The sequence below is a fragment of the Mixophyes fleayi genome, chromosome 10 (assembly GCF_038048845.1).
Source record: "Mixophyes fleayi isolate aMixFle1 chromosome 10, aMixFle1.hap1, whole genome shotgun sequence".
NCBI lineage: Eukaryota > Metazoa > Chordata > Amphibia > Anura > Limnodynastidae > Mixophyes > Mixophyes fleayi.
In genome coordinates, this window is record NC_134411.1 from 104,085,806 (window position 1) to 104,109,561 (window position 23,756).

At 48.9% G+C, this 23,756-nt stretch overlaps 1 protein-coding gene and 2 non-coding genes across 6 annotated transcripts in view; 1 reads left to right on the top strand and 2 right to left on the bottom strand.

Moving 5' to 3' along the window:
• VAC14 (VAC14 component of PIKFYVE complex) overlaps positions 1-23,756 on the bottom strand; it is a 48,159-nt gene that overhangs the window by 18,015 nt on the left and 6,388 nt on the right. For all 4 annotated transcript variants that reach the window (XR_012679611.1, XM_075189415.1, XM_075189414.1 and 1 more), the window contains 2 exons: positions 8,635-8,695; positions 6,249-6,393 (listed from right to left, as the gene is read on the bottom strand). Coding sequence is in view for 3 of the 4 variants with exons in the window: in XM_075189415.1 (XP_075045516.1) it covers positions 6,249-6,393; positions 8,635-8,695 (206 nt within the window). In the remaining variant the exon portion in view is untranslated. The remainder of the gene's footprint in view (positions 1-6,248; positions 6,394-8,634; positions 8,696-23,756) is intronic.
• TRNAG-GCC (transfer RNA glycine (anticodon GCC)) lies at positions 13,533-13,603 on the top strand. Its single transcript has one exon. It is a non-coding gene; the product is annotated as a tRNA-Gly (tRNA).
• Positions 15,139-15,209, bottom strand: TRNAG-GCC (transfer RNA glycine (anticodon GCC)). Its single transcript has one exon. It is a non-coding gene; the product is annotated as a tRNA-Gly (tRNA).

A 23,756-nucleotide genomic window follows, 5' to 3' on the forward strand; every position in this document is an offset into this window, starting at 1 on the left:
GGATCTATACCTGTCTGTATACTGTCCCCGGGATCTATACCTGTCTGTATACTGTCCCCCGGATCTATACCTGTCTGTATACTGTCCCCCGGATCTATACCTGTCTGTATACTGTCCCCCGGATCTATACCTGTCTGTATACTGTCCCCCGGATCTATACCTGTCTGTATACTGTCCCCCGGATCTATACCTGTCTGTATACTGTCCCCCGGATCTATACCTGTCTGTATACTGTCCTGGGATCTATACCTGTCTGTATACTGTCCTGGGATCTATACCTGTCTGTATACTATCCCTGGGATCTATACCTGTCTGTATACTGTCCCTGGGATCTAAACCTGTCTGTATACTGTCCCTGGGATCTATACCTGTCTGCATACTGTCCCCGGGATCTATACCTGTCTGCATACTGTCCCCGGGATCTATACCTGTCTGTATACTGTCCCGGGATCTAGATGTACAGGAGGGATCTATACCTGTCTATATACTGTCCCCAGGATCTAGATGTACAGGAGGGATCTATACCGGTCTGCATACTGTCCCCAGGATCTAGATGTACAGGAGGGATCTATACCTGTCTGTATACTGTCCCCGGGATCTATACCTGTCTGTATACTGTCCCCGGGATCTATACCTGTCTGTATACTGTCCCCGGGATCTATACCTGTCTGTATACTGTCCCCCGGATCTATACCTGTCTGTATACTGTCCCCCGGATCTATACCTGTCTGTATACTGTCCCCCGGATCTATACCTGTCTGTATACTGTCCCCCGGATCTATACCTGTCTGTATACTGTCCCCCGGATCTATACCTGTCTGTATACTGTCCCCCGGATCTATACCTGTCTGTATACTGTCCCCCGGATCTATACCTGTCTGCATACTGTCCTGGGATCTATACCTGTCTGTATACTATCCCTGGGATCTATACCTGTCTGCATACTGTCCCCGGGATCTATACCTGTCTGCATACTGTCCCCGGGATCTATACCTGTCTGCATACTGTCCCCGGGATCTATACCTGTCTGCATACTGTCCCCGGGATCTATACCTGTCTGTATACTGTCCCCGGGATCTAGATGTACAGGAGGGATCTATACCTGTCTATATACTGTCCCCAGGATCTAGATGTACAGGAGGGATCTATACCGGTCTGCATACTGTCCCCAGGATCTAGATGTACAGGAGGGATCTATACCGGTCTGTATACTGTCCCCGGGATCTATACCTGTCTGTATACTGTCCCCGGGATCTATACCTGTCTGTATACTGTCCCCGGGATCTATACCTGTCTGTATACTGTCCCCAGGATCTAGATGTACAGGAGGGATCTATACCTGTCCGTATACTGTCCCCAGGATCTAGATAGACAGGAGGGGATCTATACCTGTCTGTATACTGTCCCCGGGATCTATACCTGTCTGTATACTGTCCCTGGGATCTATACCTGTCTGTATACTGTCCCCGGGATCTATACCTGTCTGTATACTGTCCCCGGGATCTATACCTGTCTGTATACTGTCCCCGGGATCTATACCTGTCTGTATACTGTCCCCGGGATCTATACCTGTCTGTATACTGTCCCCGGGATCTATACCTGTCTGTATACTGTCCCCGGGATCTATACCTGTCTGTATACTGTCCCCGGGATCTATACCTGTCTGTATACTGTCCCCGGGATCTAGATGTACAGGAGGGATCTATACCTGTCTGTATACTGTCCCCAGGATCTAGATGTACAGGAGGGATCTATACCTGTCTGTATACTGTCCCCGGGATCTATACCTGTCTGTATACTGTCCCCCGGGATCTATACCTGTCTGTATACTGTCCCCGGGATCTAGATAGACAGGAGGGGATCTATACCTGTCTGTATACTGTCCCCGGGATCTAGATGTACAGGAGGGATCTATACCTGTCTGTATACTGTCCCCAGGATCTAGATGTACAGGAGGGATCTATACCTGTCTGTATACTGTCCCCGGGATCTATACCTGTCTGTATACTGTCCCCCGGGATCTATACCTGTCTGTATACTGTCCCCGGGATCTAGATAGACAGGAGGGGATCTATACCTGTCTGTATACTGTCCCCGGGATCTAGATGTACAGGAGGGATCTATACCTGTCTGTATACTGTCCCCAGGATCTAGATGTACAGGAGGGATCTATACCTGTCTGTATACTGTCCCCGGGATCTATACCTGTCTGTATACTGTCCCCCGGGATCTATACCTGTCTGTATACTGTCCCCCGGGATCTAGATAGACAGGAGGGGATCTACCTGTCTGTATACTGTCCCCCGGGATCTATACCTGTCTGTATACTGTCCCCCGGGATCTATACCTGTCTGTATACTGTCCCCCGGGATCTATACCTGTCTGTATACTGTCCCCCGGGATCTATACCTGTCTGTATACTGTCCCCCGGGATCTATACCTGTCTGTATACTGTCCCCCGAGGGATCTATACCTGTCTGTATACTGTCCCCCGGGATCTATACCTGTCTGTATACTGTCCCCCCGGGATCTATACCTGTCTGTATACTGTCCCCCGGGATCTATACCTGTCTGTATACTGTCCCCCGGGATCTATACCTGTCTGTATACTGTCCCCCGGGATCTATACCTGTCTGTATACTGTCCCCCGGGATCTATACCTGTCTGTATACTGTCCCCCGTGATCTATACCTGTCTGTATACTGTCCCCCGGGATCTATACCTGTCTGTATACTGTCCCCCGGGATCTATACCTGTCTGTATACTGTCCCCCGGGATCTATACCTGTCTGTATACTGTCCCCCGGGATCTATACCTGTCTGTATACTGTCCCCCGGGATCTATACCTGTCTGTATACTGTCCCCCGGGATCTATACCTGTCTGTATACTGTCCCCCGGGATCTATACCTGTCTGTATACTGTCCCCCGGGATCTATACCTGTCTGTATACTGTCCCCCGGGATCTATACCTGTCTGTATACAGTCCCCCGGGATCTATACCTGTCTGTATACAGTCCCCCGGGATCTATACCTGTCTGTATACAGTCCCCCGGGATCTATACCTGTCTGTATACAGTCCCCCGGGATCTATACCTGTCTGTATACAGTCCCCCGGGATCTATACCTGTCTGTATACAGTCCCCCGGGATCTATACCTGTCTGTATACAGTCCCCCGGGATCTATACCTGTCTGTATACTGTCCCCCGGGATCTATACCTGTCTGTATACTGTCCCCCGGGATCTATACCTGTCTGTATACTGTCCCCCGGGATCTATACCTGTCTGTATACTGTCCCCCGGGATCTATACCTGTCTGTATACTGTCCCCCGGGATCTATACCTGTCTGTATACTGTCCCCCGGGATCTATACCTGTCTGTATACTGTCCCCCGGGATCTATACCTGTCTGTATACTGTCCCCCGGGATCTATACCTGTCTGTATACTGTCCCCCGGGATCTATACCTGTCTGTATACTGTCCCCCGGGATCTATACCTGTCTGTATACTGTCCCCCGGGATCTATACCTGTCTGTATACTGTCCCCCGGGATCTATACCTGTCTGTATACTGTCCCCCGGGATCTATACCTGTCTGTATACTGTCCCCCGGGATCTATACCTGTCTGTATACTGTCCCCCGGGATCTATACCTGTCTGTATACTGTCCCCCGGGATCTACACCTGTTTGTATACTGTCCCCCGGGATCTACACCTGTCTGTATACTGTCCCCCGGGATCTATACCTGTCTGTATACTGTCCCCCGGGATCTATACCTGTCTGTATACTGTCCCCCGGGATCTACACCTGTCTGTATACTGTCCCCCGGGATCTATACCTGTCTGTATACTGTCCCCCGGGATCTATACCTGTCTGTATACTGTCCCCCGGGATCTATACCTGTCTGTATACTGTCCCCCGGGATCTATACCTGTCTGTATACTGTCCCCCGGGATCTATACCTGTCTGTATACTGTCCCCTGGATCTAGATGTACAGGAGATCTATACCTGTCTGTATACTGTCCCTGGGATCTAGACCTATCTGTATACTGTCCCCAGGATCTAGATGCACAAGAGATCTATACCTGTCTGTATACTGTCCCCGGGACCTAGATGCACAGGAGGAGATCTATAACTGTCTGTATACTGTCCCCGGTATCTAGATGTACAGGAGGAGATCTATACCTGTCTGTATACTGTCCCCGGGATCTATACCTGTCTGTATACTGTCCCCGGGATCTAGATGCACAGGAGGAGTTCTATAACTGTCTGTATACTGTCCCCAGGATCTAGATGTACAGGATGAGATCTATACCTGTCTGTATACTGTCCCCGGGACCTAGATGCACAGGAGGAGATCTATAACTGTCTGTATACTGTCCCCGGTATCTAGATGTACAGGAGGAGATCTATACCTGTCTGTATACTGTCCCCGGGATCTAGATGCACAGGAGGAGTTCTATAACTGTCTGTATACTGTCCCTGGGATCTAGACCTATCTGTATACTGTCCCCAGGATCTAGATGCACAAGAGATCTATACCTGTCTGTATACTGTCCCCGGGACCTAGATGCACAGGAGGAGATCTATAACTGTCTGTATACTGTCCCCGGTATCTAGATGTACAGGAGGAGATCTATACCTGTCTGTATACTGTCCCCGGGATCTATACCTGTCTGTATACTGTCCCCGGGATCTAGATGCACAGGAGGAGTTCTATAACTGTCTGTATACTGTCCCCAGGATCTAGATGTACAGGATGAGATCTATACCTGTCTGTATACTGTCCCCGGGACCTAGATGCACAGGAGGAGATCTATAACTGTCTGTATACTGTCCCCGGTATCTAGATGTACAGGAGGAGATCTATACCTGTCTGTATACTGTCCCCGGGATCTAGATGCACAGGAGGAGTTCTATAACTGTCTGTATACTGTCCCTGGGATCTAGACCTATCTGTATACTGTCCCCAGGATCTAGATGCACAAGAGATCTATACCTGTCTGTATACTGTCCCCGGGACCTAGATGCACAGGAGGAGATCTATAACTGTCTGTATACTGTCCCCGGTATCTAGATGTACAGGAGGAGATCTATACCTGTCTGTATACTGTCCCCGGGATCTATACCTGTCTGTATACTGTCCCCGGGATCTAGATGCACAGGAGGAGTTCTATAACTGTCTGTATACTGTCCCCAGGATCTAGATGTACAGGATGAGATCTATACCTGTCTGTATACTGTCCCCGGGACCTAGATGCACAGGAGGAGATCTATAACTGTCTGTATACTGTCCCCGGTATCTAGATGTACAGGAGGAGATCTATACCTGTCTGTATACTGTCCCCGGGATCTAGATGCACAGGAGGAGTTCTATAACTGTCTGTATACTGTCCCCGGGATCTATACCTGTCTGTATACTGTCCCCAGGATCTATACCTGTCTGTATACTGTCCCCAGGATCTATACCTGTCTGTATACTGTCCCCAGGATCTATACCTGTCTGTATACTGTCCCCAGGATCTATACCTGTCTGTATACTGTCCCCGGGATCTAGATGCACAGGAGGAGTTCTATAACTGTCTGTATACTGTCCCCAGGATCTAGATGTACAGGATGAGATCTATACCTGTCTGTATACTGTCCCCGGGACCTAGATGCACAGGAGGAGATCTATAACTGTCTGTATACTGTCCCCGGTATCTAGATGTACAGGAGGAGATCTATACCTGTCTGTATACTGTCCCCGGGATCTAGATGCACAGGAGGAGTTCTATAACTGTCTGTATACTGTCCCCGGGATCTATACCTGTCTGTATACTGTCCCCAGGATCTATACCTGTCTGTATACTGTCCCCAGGATCTATACCTGTCTGTATACTGTCCCCAGGATCTATACCTGTCTGTATACTGTCCCCAGGATCTATACCTGTCTGTATACTGTCCCCAGGATCTATACCTGTCTGTATACTGTCCCCAGGATCTATACCTGTCTGTATACTGTCCCCGGGATCAAAAACTACAGGAGGAGATCTATACCCGTCTGTATACTGTCCCCGGGACCTAGATGCACAGGAAAAGATCTATACCTGTCTGTATATTGTCCCCGGGATTTAGATGTACAGGAGGAGATCTATACTTGTCTGTATACTGTCCCCGGTATCTATACCTGTCTGTATACTGTCCCCGGGATCTAGATGTACAGGTGATAGAGCCACGTATATAGATTATACACAGCGGTACGCACCTTGCGGGGGGTCTTGATGTACAGGTGATAGAGCCACTTCAGCACACAGATCCGAGTCATCATCCCTGTGGTCGGCTCATGAAGATACAAATCCAACACTTGGACAATTCCATCCAGGTTCAGGGTGACTGCGCCAGCTGGGGAGCTGCGGGATATGACAGCAGTATGTACCGTAATATCCATGCGTGTATCTTACATGTAACATGTTCTGTGTACACATGAAGACGTGGGACACGCAGAGCATGTACCCATAATATCTATGCGTGTATCTTATATGTAACATGTTCTGTGTACACATGTATTCTGTATGTAACATAACCAGTGTACTGTGTCGCTAGCACTCTATTCCCTCTTCTCTTGTATTACACAACCTAATAATCCGTCCACACTCTAGAGCGTTAATAAGTCCGACAGAGAGGGGAGCTGGCAGCGTCTAATCAGAGTCCTCTCAGGATAAGGACCTCATGTTATGGGAATGGCAGGATGCTCCCTCTCCTTCTAAACAACATTACTCGGCTAAGAAACAGCTCCCATCTGAGGGGCTGCTGCTAGGTTGTACTTTCTACCAGAATATAAGGACTCTTTTCCTCTAGGACTGATTCCTGGTTGTGCGCAGAGGTCATCATCATCATTTATTTATATAGCGCCAACATATTCCGTAGCGCTTTACAATTGGGGACAAACATAGTAAACTAATAAACAAACTGGGTAAAACAGACAAAGAGGAGAGAAGGCCCTCCTGGCAAGCTCTGAATCCGCACTATATACAGTCTATGTTATGGTCACACTATATAGAAACCTTTCACAGTAGTTCTCAGTAACTTGTATCCCAAATACATGGACTCCACACAAGCAACAAAACGTCAACAGTGCCGATAATTCTAACCGCCACAGATTCATCACGTTATAGCGGACACATCCCTGTACTGGGATCGGACATCCCGCCAGACACTTCTCCGGCTAAGACAACGTGTGACGTTTCTGTGCCCAGGGCCATCATCTGACTGCAGACACAGGGACCCCCGCTTACACCCAAATAACCACTTCCTGTGCACAGAGAGAAGACGGATCAATAATGACCCCTCTGCATAGGCTCACAAATATAAGGAATAAACCACAAAGTGACCGTCGCTCCTCACGGAGGAATCACAATGACCATAACCTGCAATGAACCCGCTTGTGATTTGTTGCTGTATAGATATCAGTGTGAGATAGAGAAATACAAGGTGTTACAGTGCCACCTAGTGTGCAGTAGACAATACTACACCTTCCCGGTATGCAGTGGAGAGCAGGGGAACAATCCGTATTCCTGGGGTAAATTCTTAGTGGTATCTTTGACTGAGGGGAGGAAAACACAATGCTCCATATTCTGTTACTGACCTGTGTTACTCTGTCCGCCCCCTGCTGTGTGCGAGACTTCAACTGGTGACAGCGTCAGGACAGAAAAGGATCCACCCTGCCTCATGGCCATTACCCCGACCTCCAACCCCCACCTGCTGGCCGTCAACCCGACCTCCAACCCCCACCTGCTGGCCGTCAACCCGACCTCCAACCCCCACCTGCTGGCCGTCAACCCGACCTCCAACCCCCACCTGCTGGCCGTCACCCCCGCCTCCTGGCCGTCACCCCGACCTCTAACCCCCGCCTCCTGGCCGTCACCCCGACCTCTAACCCCCGCCTCCTGGCCGTCACCCCGACCTCTAACCCCCGCCTCCTGGCCGTCACCCCGACCTCTAACCCCCGCCTCCTGGCCGTCACCCCGACCTCTAACCCCCGCCTCCTGGCCGTCACCCCGACCTCTAACCCCCGCCTCCTGGCCGTCACCCCCGCCCTCTAACCCCCGCCTCCTGGCCGTCACCCCCGCCCTCTAACCCCCGCCTCCTGGCCGTCACCCCCGCCTCCTGGCCGTCACCCCCCGCCTCCTGGCCGTCACCCCCGCCTCCTGGCCGTCACCCCCGCCTCCTGGCCGTCACCCCCCGCCTCCTGGCCGTCACCCCCGCCCTCTAACCCCCGCCTCCTGGCCGTCACCCCGACCTCTAACCCCCGCCTCCTGGCCGTCACCCCTGCCCTCTAACCCCCGCCTCCTGGCCGTCACCCCCGCCCTCTAACCCCCGCCTCCTGGCCGTCACCCCCGCCTCTAGGCCGTCACCCCCAGCCTCTAATCCCAGCCTGCTGGTCGTTACCCCAACCTCTAACCCCCGCCTCGTGGCCATTACCCCGACCTCTAACCCCCGCCTGCTGGCCGTCACCCCCAGCCTCTAAGCCCATTTGAGCTAGGAAGTAATGAGGAGAACCACAGAGAATATTATGAAAACAATTGGGACCACTGCTTCCCCCGAGTGTAGCCGGTTACAACAGGACAGCAGCATCACCGCCTCTGGCTCACCTTCTGGGGGCAAAGACGTTGATGTTGTCCAGGCTGGAGTCATTGGTCATATCGGATGTTCCTGCAATGAGACAACAAGAAACGGTTATTGCGACACCTTGGCTCATACAATGGTGATCAGATGGTTAATGGAGATAGGGCAAACGGCAACTGGACAAGCACACTGCGATATAACAGCCAGACCCCCGGTCCGTTCTACAGGCACACTGCGATATAACAGCCAGACCCCCGGTCAGTTCTACAGACACACTGCGATATAACAGCCAGACCCCCGGTCAGTTCTACAGACACACTGCAATATAACAGCCAGACCGCCGGTCAGTTCTACAGACACACTGCAATATAACAGCCAGAACCCCGGTCAGTTCTACAGACACACTGCGATATAACAGCCAGACCCCCGGTCAGTTCTACAAGCACACTGCGATATAACAGCCAGACCCCCGCTCCGTTCTACAGACACACTGCGATATAACAGCCAGACCCCCGCTCCGTTCTACAGACACACTGCGATATAACAGCCAGACCCCCGCTCCGTTCTACAGACACACTGCGATATAACAGCCAGATCCCCGGTCAGTTCTACAGGTACACTGCGATATAACAGCCAGATCCCCGGTCCATTCTACAGACACACTGCAATATAACAGCCAGACCCCCGGTCAGTTCTACAGGCACACTGCGATATAACAGCCAGACCCCCGGTCAGTTCTACAGACACACTGCAATATAACAGCCAGATCCCCTGTCAGTTCTACAGGTACACTGCAATATAACAGCCAGACCCCCGGTCAGTTCTACAGACACACTGCGTTATAACAGCCAGACCCCCGGTCCGTTCTACAGGTACACTGCAATATAACAGCCAGACCGCCGGTCAGTTCTACAGACACACTGCAATATAACAGCCAGAACCCCGGTCAGTTCTACAGACACACTGCGATATAACAGCCAGACCCCCGGTCAGTTCTACAAGCACACTGCGATATAACAGCCAGACCCCCGGTCCGTTCTACAGACACACTGCGATATAACAGCCAGACCGCCGGTCAGTTCTACAGACACACTGTGATATAACAGCCAGACCCCCGCTCCGTTCTACAGACACACTGCGATATAACAGCCAGACCCCCGGTCCGTTCTACAGACACACTGCGATATAACAGCCAGACCCCCGCTCCGTTCTACAGACACACTGCGATATAACAGCCAGATCCCCGGTCAGTTCTACAGGTACACTGCGATATAACAGCCAGATCCCCGGTCCATTCTACAGACACACTGCGATATAACAGCCAGACCCCCGGTCAGTTCTACAGGCACACTGCGATATAACAGCCAGACCCCCGGTCAGTTCTACAGACACACTGCAATATAACAGCCAGACCCCCGGTCAGTTCTACAGACACACTGCGATATAACAGCCAGACCGCCGGTCAGTTCTACAGACACACTGCAATATAACAGCCAGACCCCCGGTCAGTTCTACAGACACACTGCAATATAACAGCCAGACCCCTGGTCAGTTCTACAGACACACTGCGATATAACAGCCAGACCCCCGGTCAGTTCTACAGGCACACTGCGATATAACAGCCAGACCCCCAGTCAGTTCTACAGACACACTGCGATATAACAGCCAGACCCCTGGTCAGTTCTACAGACACACTGCGATATAACAGCCCGACCCCCGGTCAGTTCTACAGGCACACTGCGATATAACAGCCAGACCCCCAGTCAGTTCTACAGACACACTGCGATATAACAGCCAGACCCTCGCTCTGTTCTACAGACACACTGCGATATAACAGCCAGACCCCGGTCAGTTCTACAGACACACTGCGATATAACAGCCAGACCCTCGCTCCGTTCTACAGACACACTGCGATATAACAGCCAGACCCCCGGTCCGTTCTACAGACACACTGCAATATAACAGCCAGACACCCGGTCAGTTCTACAGGCACACTGCGATATAACAGCCAGACCCCCGGTCAGTTCTACAGATACACTGCGATATAACAGCCAGACCCCCGGTCAGTTCTACAGACACACTGCGATATAACAGCCAGACCTTCGGTCAGTTCTACAGACACACTGCGATATAACAGCCAGACCCCCGGTCAGTTCTACAGATACACTGCGATATAACAGCCAGACCCCCGGTCAGTTCTACAGGCACACTGCGATATAACAGCCAGACCCCCGCTCCGTTCTACAGACACACTGCGATATAACAGCCAGACCCCCGGTCAGTTCTACAGGCACACTGTGATATAACAGCCAGACCCCCGGTCAGTTCTACAGGCACACTGTGATATAACAACCAGACCCCCGGTCAGTTCTACAGGTACACTGCAATATAACAGCCAGACCCCCGGTCAGTTCTACAGGTACACTGTGATATAACAGCCAGACCCCCGGTCAGTTCTACAGACACACTGCGATATAACAGCCAGACCCCCGGTCAGTTCTACAGACACACTGCGATATAACAGCCAGACCGCCGGTCAGTTCTACAGACACACTGTGATATAACAGCCAGACCCCCGGTCAGTTCTACAGACACACTGCGATATAACAGCCAGACCCCCGGTCAGTTCTACAGACACACTGTGATATAACAGCCAGACCCCCGGTCAGTTCTACAGGCACAGGATTCCCTACAAGGAGATGTGTCACAGAGAACTGTACAACTAACATCAGTGAATAAAACTACCACATCTCGGAGATCAATAAAAGATACGTTCACAAATTCTAATTCATTTTACACAACATAGTAAAGAAGAATTACAGCTATAAATTATATATAGTAAATAATATTTTCATCACAAAAGAGGAAAATAGTTTTCTTTCTAAAATGCTTTATCTTTGTTGATAATTTATTACAAATCTATTATCCCTAATTGTTGTAACAGCAGCTAAATACATTCAGAGAAATCATAAGAAATATAAATGTGATATAACTGTAGACATACTCTGGTCTGTTCTCTGTTCTCTTATCCTGGAGTCTCCATCTGAGCTTCCACTTGGTATTGATTCAATTGTGGTTATTCTCCAGCAGCTCAAATTATGTACAAATCTAATTCAAAGGCTCCAAATATAGCAATATTCTTATACCAAGTGTCGCCGTTTCCTACATTATTTATCGGACTTGCCCTTTATTTAGGCTGTAGTTAGCTTCTGCGATCACTTGATATTAGGAGGAATTAGAAATATAGCTCATTAACCCCTTAATGAATACATGATGTCATTATTTCTCACCATCGAGGTGATGTATAATTGTCACATCACCCCTATAGGTTTTAAGTCAAACTGTAGCAGACATTTCAGATTAGTCCGTTTATATTCAGTGTTACTAGAGATCCATCACATCCCCCACACCCTACATGCAATCATATAATCTACGCTTTCCCTCCTGCCTCTAGGGGCAGATTCTAACGCTTATTATTATAGAGCCAAACAAACAGACCACACAAGTAGCCAACACGCGTTTCGCTCACAGCCCCTCTCTCAAGGCTTACAAGACATCACTCATCTGTCTCTTTTGTGTTGTAAGTATTTCAAAATGAGTGAGGGGTGCACTGCCCAGTAGATGCATCGACAACCACGCAATGCTAACCAGCCATCCAATCAGCTGCATCAACAAACCACACAATGGAAACCAGCTGTCCAATCAGATGTTTTGAAAACCACACAATGCTAACCAGCCATCCAATCAGAAGCATCGACGAACCACGCAATGGAAACCAGACCAGATTCTCTCTGTTAGCCTGGGAGAAGCATGGGGTGCAGCATTGGCACGGGCAAGCATCTCCTGTGTTGGGGCTCCCACAATTCTACCAGTTGATAGGAGGGGAGATCAGCTACTTTCCCTCGGTGTTCGCATTAAAAACACAAAGACATACTTTGATGATCCCACCCATTAATCATGCAGAGGTGACAATAATGACTCCACAGGTGCGGAGACCGCAACCCCAGCAGAACATGACCTGTCCGGGGATATGAGTGAGGGGCAGAAAACCTCTAAGGGAACGCTGCTTGTGTAAGAAACAAACGTGAATGCGTTGTCGGGGCACCCGAGCCTACCACAGCCCCAAACCCCCCCCCCAAATTTATCATGGAACCCCGAGCCTACCACAGCCCCAAACCCCCCCCAAATTTATCATGGAACCCCGAGCCTACCACAGCCCCAAACCCCCCCAAATTTATCATGGAACCCCGAGCCTACCACAGCCCCAAACCCCCCCCAAATTTATCATGGAACCCCGAGCCTACCACAGCCCCAAACCCCCCCCAAATTTATCATGGAACCCCGAGCCTACCACAGCCCCAAACCCCCCCCAAATTTATCATGGAACCCCGAGCCTACCACAGCCCCAAACCCCCCCCAAATTTATCATGGAACCCCGAGCCTACCACAGCCCCAAACCCCCCCCCAAATTTATCATGGAACCCCGAGCCTACCACAGCCCCAAACCCCCCCCAAATTTATCATGGAACCCCGAGCCTACCACAGCCCCAAACCCCCCCCAAATTTATCATGGAACCCCGAGCCTACCACAGCCCCAAACCCCCCCCCAAATTTATCATGGAACCCCGAGCCTACCACAGCCCCAAACCCCCCCCCAAATTTATCATGGAACCCCGAGCCTACCACAGCCCCAAACCCCCCCCAAATTTATCATGGAACCCCGAGCCTACCACAGCCCCAAACCCCCCCAAATTTATCATGGAACCCCGAGCCTACCACAGCCCCAAACCCCCCCCAAATTTATCATGGAACCCCGAGCCTACCACAGCCCCAAACCCCCCCCAAATTTATCATGGGACAACTGGAACTGGGGTACAGCATGTTTATCACGTGTTGGAGGAATGTACAGAACACAACATCTGCAGCATTGGTGGTTCAGTGGTAGAATTCTCGCCTGCCACGCGGGAGGCCCGGGTTCGATTCCCGGCCAATGCAAGAGAAATTTTAATTTCCAAATTTAACATTTTCCACACTTAAGCAGTCTGTGACTACGGCTTCTCTTTGGATTATATTGCACACAATGAGGCAGCTGAACCGCCCTGGTCACATGGGAATCGGACAGGTGAAGGGTACAGCAGATTCTAGAACATTCTGACACTGAATGAAGGTGTTTTTGTGACATCCTATAAATAAATAAATCAAAAACTCTGTTTCCGATACTCGAACCAGACGTTCACAAGCAGAATGTAACTTCCAAATCTCTCCCATCGCACTGCCCTCACCAGGAAACTCAGTATTTACCAGTGTTTCCCAACTCCAGTCCTCAGGGACCCCTAGCAGTCCATGTTTTCCATATCTCCCTGCTGGAGCACAGGTGTAATCATTACTGAGTGATACAATGTAACAGATCCACAGGTGTAATCATTACTGAGTGATACAATGTAACAGATCCACAGGTGTAATCATTACTGAGTGATACAATGTAACAGATCCACAGCTGGTATAATTATCTCACCTGTCACCTGGAGAACCTGCACTGTGAGGGGCCCTGAGGACTGGAGTTGGGAAACTTGATTTACCATGTTTCACCAGGGCCAGAGAGCCTATTGCAGCCAATGATTTCCTCTCTGACATTTGTGTGCAATAAAGTTTGAAGCCCTGATTGGTTATCTTTTGTCGCACTCTCTCATTGGCCGCTGCTGCTGAGACCATGAGCAGATAACACCCGTACAGGGAAGAAAGGGGCTTATTACATGACAATGTCCGGGGGATTCTCCTTTGTTACACTCCAGGACCCCTATACCTCAAGGCTAAATGCTGGGAATATGGTGTCTGCTTTCTATGTAGTGATAAACGCTGAATCTTATTACATTACACAACCAAAGAAACAAAACAATAGTACTGAGTAAAATTATGGGCAAAGCAGTGCACCAGGGCCCCTATAATATATATATATATATATATATATATATATATATATATATATATATATATATAGAGATGTATAGAGATACAGATAGATAGATGTACTCGCTCAGTGACCCTTGAAGGGTTTTTTTGCAGGATTATTTATTCTAATTAAGAGCCATGCCTATGGGGCCCCCTTGCCCGTGGGGCCCCCGGGCAGCTGCCCATCGTGCCCAATGGAAAAGATGGTCCTGGTTCCTGCCCCCATATAGACATGGAGGTAATAGACTGGTGGAGGAGTAACATGGAACACAGACAAGTAATTCATTATTCTTGTATAACTCCCTGTGTGAGGTCCAAACATTTAGTCGATATAGGACAGGAGGAACACGAGGTAATGGGGAACCACCCCTAGGCCCCCCCATAAAACAGCTAGTGGGTTAGTCTATTCCGACTAAGACTATTTGCATCACCTACAGCCATTCTAAAGTCATCAATGCATTTTACAACAGTGCAGAATAAGTTGCCACTACATAAATAAAGGAATGAGAAGTCATTTAGGTTAAAGTCATATGAAAGGAGAAAAAAAAAATTAAACAAACTGTTAAAAAAAATAATTATCTTGCATTGGCCGGGAATCGAACCCGGGCCTCCCGCGTGGCAGGCGAGAATTCTACCACTGAACCACCAATGCTACAGATGTGGGATCGAGTGCAGAGCGGCCTCACATAGCTCAGGAATGTGATATATGAGACGTCTACACAGGACCCAACTCCATGCTCTGCACACAGGGAGAGACAACCAAACTTCACAAGTCTGTATTAGAAGAGTAATATGAGCCGTGACCAGTAATGAGGCGTGGGGCTTATTCACAAGACAGACTTTTATACTCAACAACACACAAGTGAGAGGAGGGCAGACAGTCCCAGTTATGTACTAGGTGCACACGGATCATTGTCCCAGGTGGAAGAAGTGAAAGCGACGCAACAGACGTGTCCCTCTTATGTCCTTTGGGCACGTTTACACGCTGGACATACGTGTGTGTAAACACAGGAGAACGTTTACCTTGCGGGGATCACGGGGAAGTGATGGCAGCTCTATAAAGTCTCACCGGTGTAGTAACTGCAAGTTCTAAATGTTTCCTGTGCATTTATCTTGATTTGTACATGAAAATATTAATAGAAATGAACGGTCAGCCGTCCATCTGTAGTGACAGAACGTCTAAGAGGTATAAAAATAAAGAAAAGTATTATTACAGATTTGTGGTAGAGACCTGGAAGGACAAGGGGGATGCGGTGTTAGCGCCACCAAGTGGTGGGGGGCATATTATATATTACTATCAGTACAGTGCCATTATTATACTGATCACCAGAAATAAAGACTGGCAGCAGCTGTACTTAGACCGCCCAGAATACACTGACACAACTGTCTATTAATGTGTATGACGTCACGTGTGTGTTACATGTGACACAACTATCACATTGTAGTTTATATATAATCCATCTTTACACGTCTGCGCCCCAGTAAGAGCGCAGATGATCCGTCTACGATATGTGTGGTGTTATAGTGAGTATAGAGTTACTATGATGTTCTTACAACACGTCAGTAAATCATGACCCAGACATAATACAACGGGTAAAGGAAGCCTGTATTGTTGTACTGTGTAATGCTCATGTACATCTGCTGTACACACAGCCGGGACTACTACTGTGTAATGCTCATGTACATCTGCTGTACACACAGCCGGGACTACTACTGTGTAATGCTCATGTACATCTGCTGTACACACAGCCGGGACTCTACTACTGTGTAATGCTCATGTACATCTGCTGTACACACAGCCGGGACTACTACTGTGTAATGCTCATGTACATCTGCTGTACACACAGCCGGGACTACTACTGTGTAATGCTCATGTACATCTGCTGTACACACAGCCGGGACTACTACTGTGTAATGCTCATGTACATCCGCTGTACACACAGCCGGGACTACTACTGTGTAATGCTCATGTACATCTGCTGTACACACAGCCGGGACTACTACTGTGTAATGCTCATGTACATCTGCTGTACACACAGCCGGGACTACTACTGTGTAATGCTCATGTACATCTGCTGTACACACAGCCGGGACTACTACTGTGTAATGCTCATGTACATCTGCTGTACACACAGCCGGGACTACTACTGTGTAATGCTCATGTACATCTGCTGTACACACAGCCGGGACTACTACTGTGTAATGCTCATGTACATCTGCTGTACACACAGCCGGGACTACTACTGTGTAATGCTCATGTACATCTGCTGTACACACAGCCGGGACTACTACTGTGTAATGCTCATGTACATCTGCTGTACACACAGCCGGGACTACTACTGTGTAATGCTCATGTACATCTGCTGTACACACAGCCGGGACTACTACTGTGTAATGCTCATGTACATCTGCTGTACACACAGCCGGGACTACTACTGTGTAATGCTCATGTACATCTGCTGTACACACAGCCGGGACTCTACTACTGTGTAATGCTCATGTACATCTGCTGTACACACAGCCGGGACTACTACTGTGTAATGCTCATGTACATCTGCTGTACACACAGCCGGGACTACTACTGTGTAATGCTCATGTACATCTGCTGTACACACAGCCGGGACTACTACTGTATAATGCTCATGTACATCTGCTGTACACACAGCCGGGACTACTACTGTGTAATGCTCATGTACATCTGCTGTACACAGAGCCGGGACTACTACTGTGTAATGCTCATGTACATCTGCTGTACACACAGCCGGGACTACTACTGTGTAATGCTCATGTACATCTGCTGTACACACAGCCGGACTACTACTGTATAATGCTCATGTACATCTGCTGTACACACAGCCGGGACTACTACTGTGTAATGCTCATGTACATCTGCTGTACACACAGCCGGGACTACTACTGTGTAATGCTCATGTACATCTGCTGTACACACAGCCGGGACTCTACTACTGTGTAATGCTCATGTACATCTGCTGTACACACAGCCGGGACTCTACTACTGTGTAATGCTCATGTACATCTGCTGTACACACAGCCGGGACTACTACTGTGTAATGCTCATGTACATCTGCTGTACACACAGCCGGGACTACTACTGTGTAATGCTCATGTACAATCTGCTGTACACACAGCCGGGACTACTACTGTATAATGCTCATGTACATCTGCTGTACACACAGCCGGGACTACTACTGTGTAATGCTCATGTACATCTGCTGTACACACAGCCGGGACTACTACTGTGTAATGCTCATGTACATCTGCTGTACACACAGCCGGGACTACTACTGTGTAATGCTCATATACACCTGCTGTACACACAGCCGGGACTTACTACTGTGTAATGCTCATGTACATCTGCTGTACACACAGCCAGGACTACTACTGTATAATGCTCATGTACATCTGCTGTACACACAGCCGGGACTCTACTACTGTGTAATGCTCATGTACATCTGCTGTACACACAGCCGGGACTACTACTGTGTAATGCTCATGTACATCTGCTGTACACACAGCGGGACTACTACTGTGTAATGCTCATGTACATCTGCTGTACACACAGCCGGGGACTACTACTGTGTAATGCTCATGTACATCTGCTGTACACACAGCCGGGACTCTACTACTGGTGTAATGCTCATGTACATCTGCTGTACAACACAGCCGGGACTACTACTGTGTAATGCTCATGTACATCTGCTGTACACACAGCCGGGACTACTACTGTGTAATGCTCATGTACATCTGCTGTACACACAGCCGGGACTACTACTGTGTAATGCTCATGTACATCTGCTGTACACACAGCGGGACTCTACTACTGTGTAATGCTCATGTACATCTGCTGTACACACAGCCGGACTACTACTGTGTAATGCTCATGTACATCTGCTGTACACACAGCCGGGACTACTACTGTGTAATGCTCATGTACATCTGCTGTACACACAGCCGGACTACTACTGTGTAATGCTCATGTACATCTGCTGTACACACAGCCGGGACTCTACTACTGTGTAATGCTCATGTACATCTGCTGTACACACAGCCGGGACTACTACTGTATAATGCTCATGTACACGTACACCTGCTGTACACACAGCCGGGACTACTACTGTGTAATGCTCATGTATACCTGCTGTACACACAGCCGGGACTACTACTGTGTAATGCTCATGTATACCTGCTGTACACACAGCCGGGACTACTACTGTATAATGCTCATGTACATCTGCTGTACACACAGCCGGGACTACTACTGTGTAATGCTCATGTACATCTGCTGTACACACAGCCGGGACTACTACTGTGTAATTGCTCATGTACATCTGCTGTACACACAGCCGGGACTACTACTGTGTAATGCTCATGTACACCTGCTGTACACACAGCCGGGACTACTACTGTGTAATGCTCATGTACATCTGCTGTACACACAGCCGGGACTACTACTGTGTAATGCTCATGTACACCTGCTGTACACACAGCCGGGACTACTACTGTGTAATGCTCATGTACATCTGCTGTACACACAGCCGGGACTACTACTGTGTAATGCTCATGTACACCTGCTGTACACAGCAGCCGGGACTACTACTGTATAATGCTCATGTACATCTGCTGTACACACAGCCGGGACTACTACTGTGTAATGCTCATGTACATCTGCTGTACACACAGCCGGGACTACTACTGTGTAATGCTCATATACACCTGCTGTACACACAGCCGGGACTACTACTGTGTAATGCTCATGTATACCTGCTGTACACACAGCCGGGACTACTACTGTGTAATGCTCATGTACATCTGCTGTACACACAGCCGGGACTACTACTGTGTAATGCTCATGTACATCTGCTGTACACACAGCCGGGACTACTACTGTATAATGCTCATGTACATCTGCTGTACACACAGCCGGGACTACTACTGTGTAATGCTCATGTACATCTGCTGTACACACAGCCGGGACTACTACTGTGTAATGCTCATGTACATCTGCTGTACACACAGCCGGGACTACTACTGTGTAATGCTCATGTACACCTGCTGTACACACAGCCGGGACTACTACTGTGTAATGCTCATGTACATCTGCTGTACACACAGCCGGGACTACTACTGTATAATGCTCATGTACATCTGCTGTACACACAGCCGGGACTCTACTACTGTGTAATGCTCATGTATACCTGCTGTACACACAGCCGGGACTACTACTGTGTAATGCTCATGTACATCTGCTGTACACACAGCCGGGACTACTACTGTGTAATGCTCATGTACATCTGCTGTACACACAGCCGGGACTACTACTGTGTAATGCTCATGTACACCTGCTGTACACACAGCCGGGACTACTACTGTGTAATGCTCATGTACATCTGCTGTACACACAGCCGGGACTACTACTGTGTAATGCTCATATACACCTGCTGTACACACAGCCGGGACTACTACTGTGTAATGCTCATGTATACCTGCTGTACACACAGCCGGGACTACTACTGTGTAATGCTCATGTATCACCTGCTGTACACACAGCCGGGACTACTACTGTGTAATGCTCATGTACATCTGCTGTACACACAGCCGGGACTACTACTGTGTAATGCTCATGTACATCTGCTGTACACACAGCCGGGACTACTACTGTGTAATGCTCATGTACACCTGCTGTACACACAGCCGGGACTACTACTGTGTAATGCTCATGTACACCTGCTGTACACACAGCCGGGACTACTACTGTGTAATGCTCATGTACACCTGCTGTACACACAGCCGGGACTACTACTGTGTAATGCTCATGTACATCTGCTGTACACACAGCCGGGACTACTACTGTGTAATGCTCATGTACATCTGCTGTACACACAGCCGGGACTACTACTGTGTAATGCTCATATACACCTGCTGTACACACAGCCGGGACTACTACTGTGTAATGCTCATGTATACCTGCTGTACACACAGCCGGGACTACTACTGTGTAATGCTCATGTACATCTGCTGTACACACAGCCGGGACTACTACTGTGTAATGCTCATGTACATCTGCTGTACACACAGCCGGGACTACTACTGTGTAATGCTCATGTACACCTGCTGTACACACAGCCGGGACTACTACTGTGTAATGCTCATGTACATCTGCTGTACACACAGCCGGGACTACTACTGTGTAATGCTCATGTACATCTGCTGTACACACAGCCGGGACTACTACTGTGTAATGCTCATGTACACCTGCTGTACACACAGCCGGGACTACTACTGTGTAATGCTCATGTACACCTGCTGTACACAAGCCGGGACTACTACTGTGTAATGCTCATGTACACCTGCTGTACACAGAGCCGGGACTACTACTGTGTAATGCTCATGTACACCTGCTGTACACAGAGCCGGGACTACTACTGTGTAATGCTCATGTACACCTGCTGTACACACAGCCGGGACTACTACTGTGTAATGCTCATGTACATCTGCTGTACACACAGCCGGGACTACTACTGTGTAATGCTCATGTACATCTGCTGTACACACAGCCGGGACTACTACTGTGTAATGCTCATGTACATCTGCTGTACACACAGCCGGGACTACTACTGTGTAATGCTCATGTACATCTGCTGTACACACAGCCGGGACTACTACTGGTGTAATGCTCATGTACACCTGCTGTACACACAGCCGGGACTACTACTGTGTAATGCTCATGTACACCTGCTGTACACACAGCCGGGACTACTACTGTGTAATGCTCATGTACACCTGCTGTACACAGAGCCGGGACTACTACTGTGTAATGCTCATGTACACCTGCTGTACACACAGCCGGGACTACTACTGTGTAATGCTCATGTATACCTGCTGTACACAGAGCCGGGACTACTACTGTGTAATGGTCATGTACATCTGCTGTACACACAGCCGGGACTACTACTGTGTAATGCTCATGTACACCTGCTGTACACAGAGCCGGGACTACTACTGTGTAATGCTCATGTACATCTGCTGTACACACAGCCGGGACTACTACTGTGTAATGCTCATGTACACCTGCTGTACACAGAGCCGGGACTACTACTGTGTAATGCTCATGTACATCTGCTGTACACACAGCCGGGACTACTACTGTGTAATGCTCATGTACACCTGCTGTACACACAGCCGGGACTACTACTGTGTAATGCTCATGTACATCTGCTGTACACACAGCCGGGACTACTACTGTGTAATGCTCATGTATACCTGCTGTACACACAGCCGGGACTACTACTGTGTAATGCTCATGTACATCTGCTGTACACACAGCCGGGACTACTACTGTGTAATGCTCATGTACACCTGCTGTACACAGAGCCGGGACTACTACTGTATAATGCTCATGTACATCTGCTGTACACACAGCCGGGACTACTACTGTGTAATGCTCATATACACCTGCTGTACACACAGCCGGGACTACTACTGTGTAATGCTCATGTATACCTGCTGTACACACAGCCGGGACTACTACTGTGTAATGCTCATGTACATCTGCTGTACACACAGCCGGGACTACTACTGTGTAATGCTCATGTACATCTGCTGTACACACAGCCGGGACTACTACTGTGTAATGCTCATGTACACCTGCTGTACACACAGCCGGGACTACTACTGTGTAATGCTCATGTACATCTGCTGTACACACAGCCGGGACTACTACTGTGTAATGCTCATGTACACCTGCTGTACACACAGCCGGGACTACTACTGTGTAATGCTCATGTACACCTGCTGTACACAGAGCCGGGACTACTACTGTGTAATGCTCATGTACACCTGCTGTACACACAGCCGGGACTACTACTGTGTAATGCTCATGTACACCTGCTGTACACAGAGCCGGGACTACTACTGTGTAATGCTCATGTACATCTGCTGTACACACAGCCGGGACTACTACTGTGTAATGCTCATGTACACCTGCTGTACACACAGCCGGGACTACTACTGTGTAATGCTCATGTACATCTGCTGTACACACAGCCGGGACTACTACTGTGTAATGCTCATGTATACCTGCTGTACACACAGCCGGGACTACTACTGTGTAATGCTCATGTACATCTGCTGTACACACAGCCGGGACTACTACTGTGTAATGCTCATGTACACCTGCTGTACACAGAGCCGGGACTACTACTGTATAATGCTCATGTACATCTGCTGTACACACAGCCGGGACTACTACTGTGTAATGCTCATATACACCTGCTGTACACACAGCCAGGACTACTACTGTGTAATGCTCATGTACATCTGCTGTACACACAGCCGGGACTACTACTGTGTAATGGTAAATAATCCCGCAAACCGCGCTTGTCCCTTTCTATACAGGTTAGAGAACCAGGAACCTCACTCTATGCACATAGTTCTAGCACACGATGCTTATTGGGTTTGTTATAATAATCAGAGACCTGTCTATATGCATCTATTGTTCCTCTGTGCACTGTTCACGCTGCATTTGTGTATTATGCAATGTTTATATAATGTGGCAGCATGAATAGGAGCCTCGCACCTCACACCTCATCAGTGGACTGACCTGCAATATCAAAAACTGTCCAACCTGTCAGGACCTGGGTGAGGTGCTGGGGCTCCGTGATGACCACTCGGACCACCGAGGCGAATGATGTTCATATTATATATAATCCGCTGTATTATTTACCTATCTTGCTGTGGTCTCATTACTTTCTGTTACTGGGATTCATTTCACTTACAATAGTCCTGCTCCGGACTAATAATGTTCTCTCTGCCAGCACACGTAGTAATGTTTCAGTAAACTTCTTTGTACAAATTAAATAATAAAACTGGCTCCGAACACCACAGCCGTACGTGGGGGATAACACCCCAAACACCACAACCGTACGTGGGGGGTAACACCCCAAACACCACAGCCACGAGGGGAGGGGGGTAACACCCCAAACACCACAGCCACGAGGGGAGGGGGGCAACAACCCCTAACACCACAGCCGCACGGGGTATTACACCAGAGTACACCTACTGGGGTACTCCATAAACACAAACACAGGTCGCTAACCACTTCCAACGCACACCTAGGACATAATTATGTTGTATTACTTTCTGCTACACGATTACATGTGCAGCTTATGCTTAGATGTCT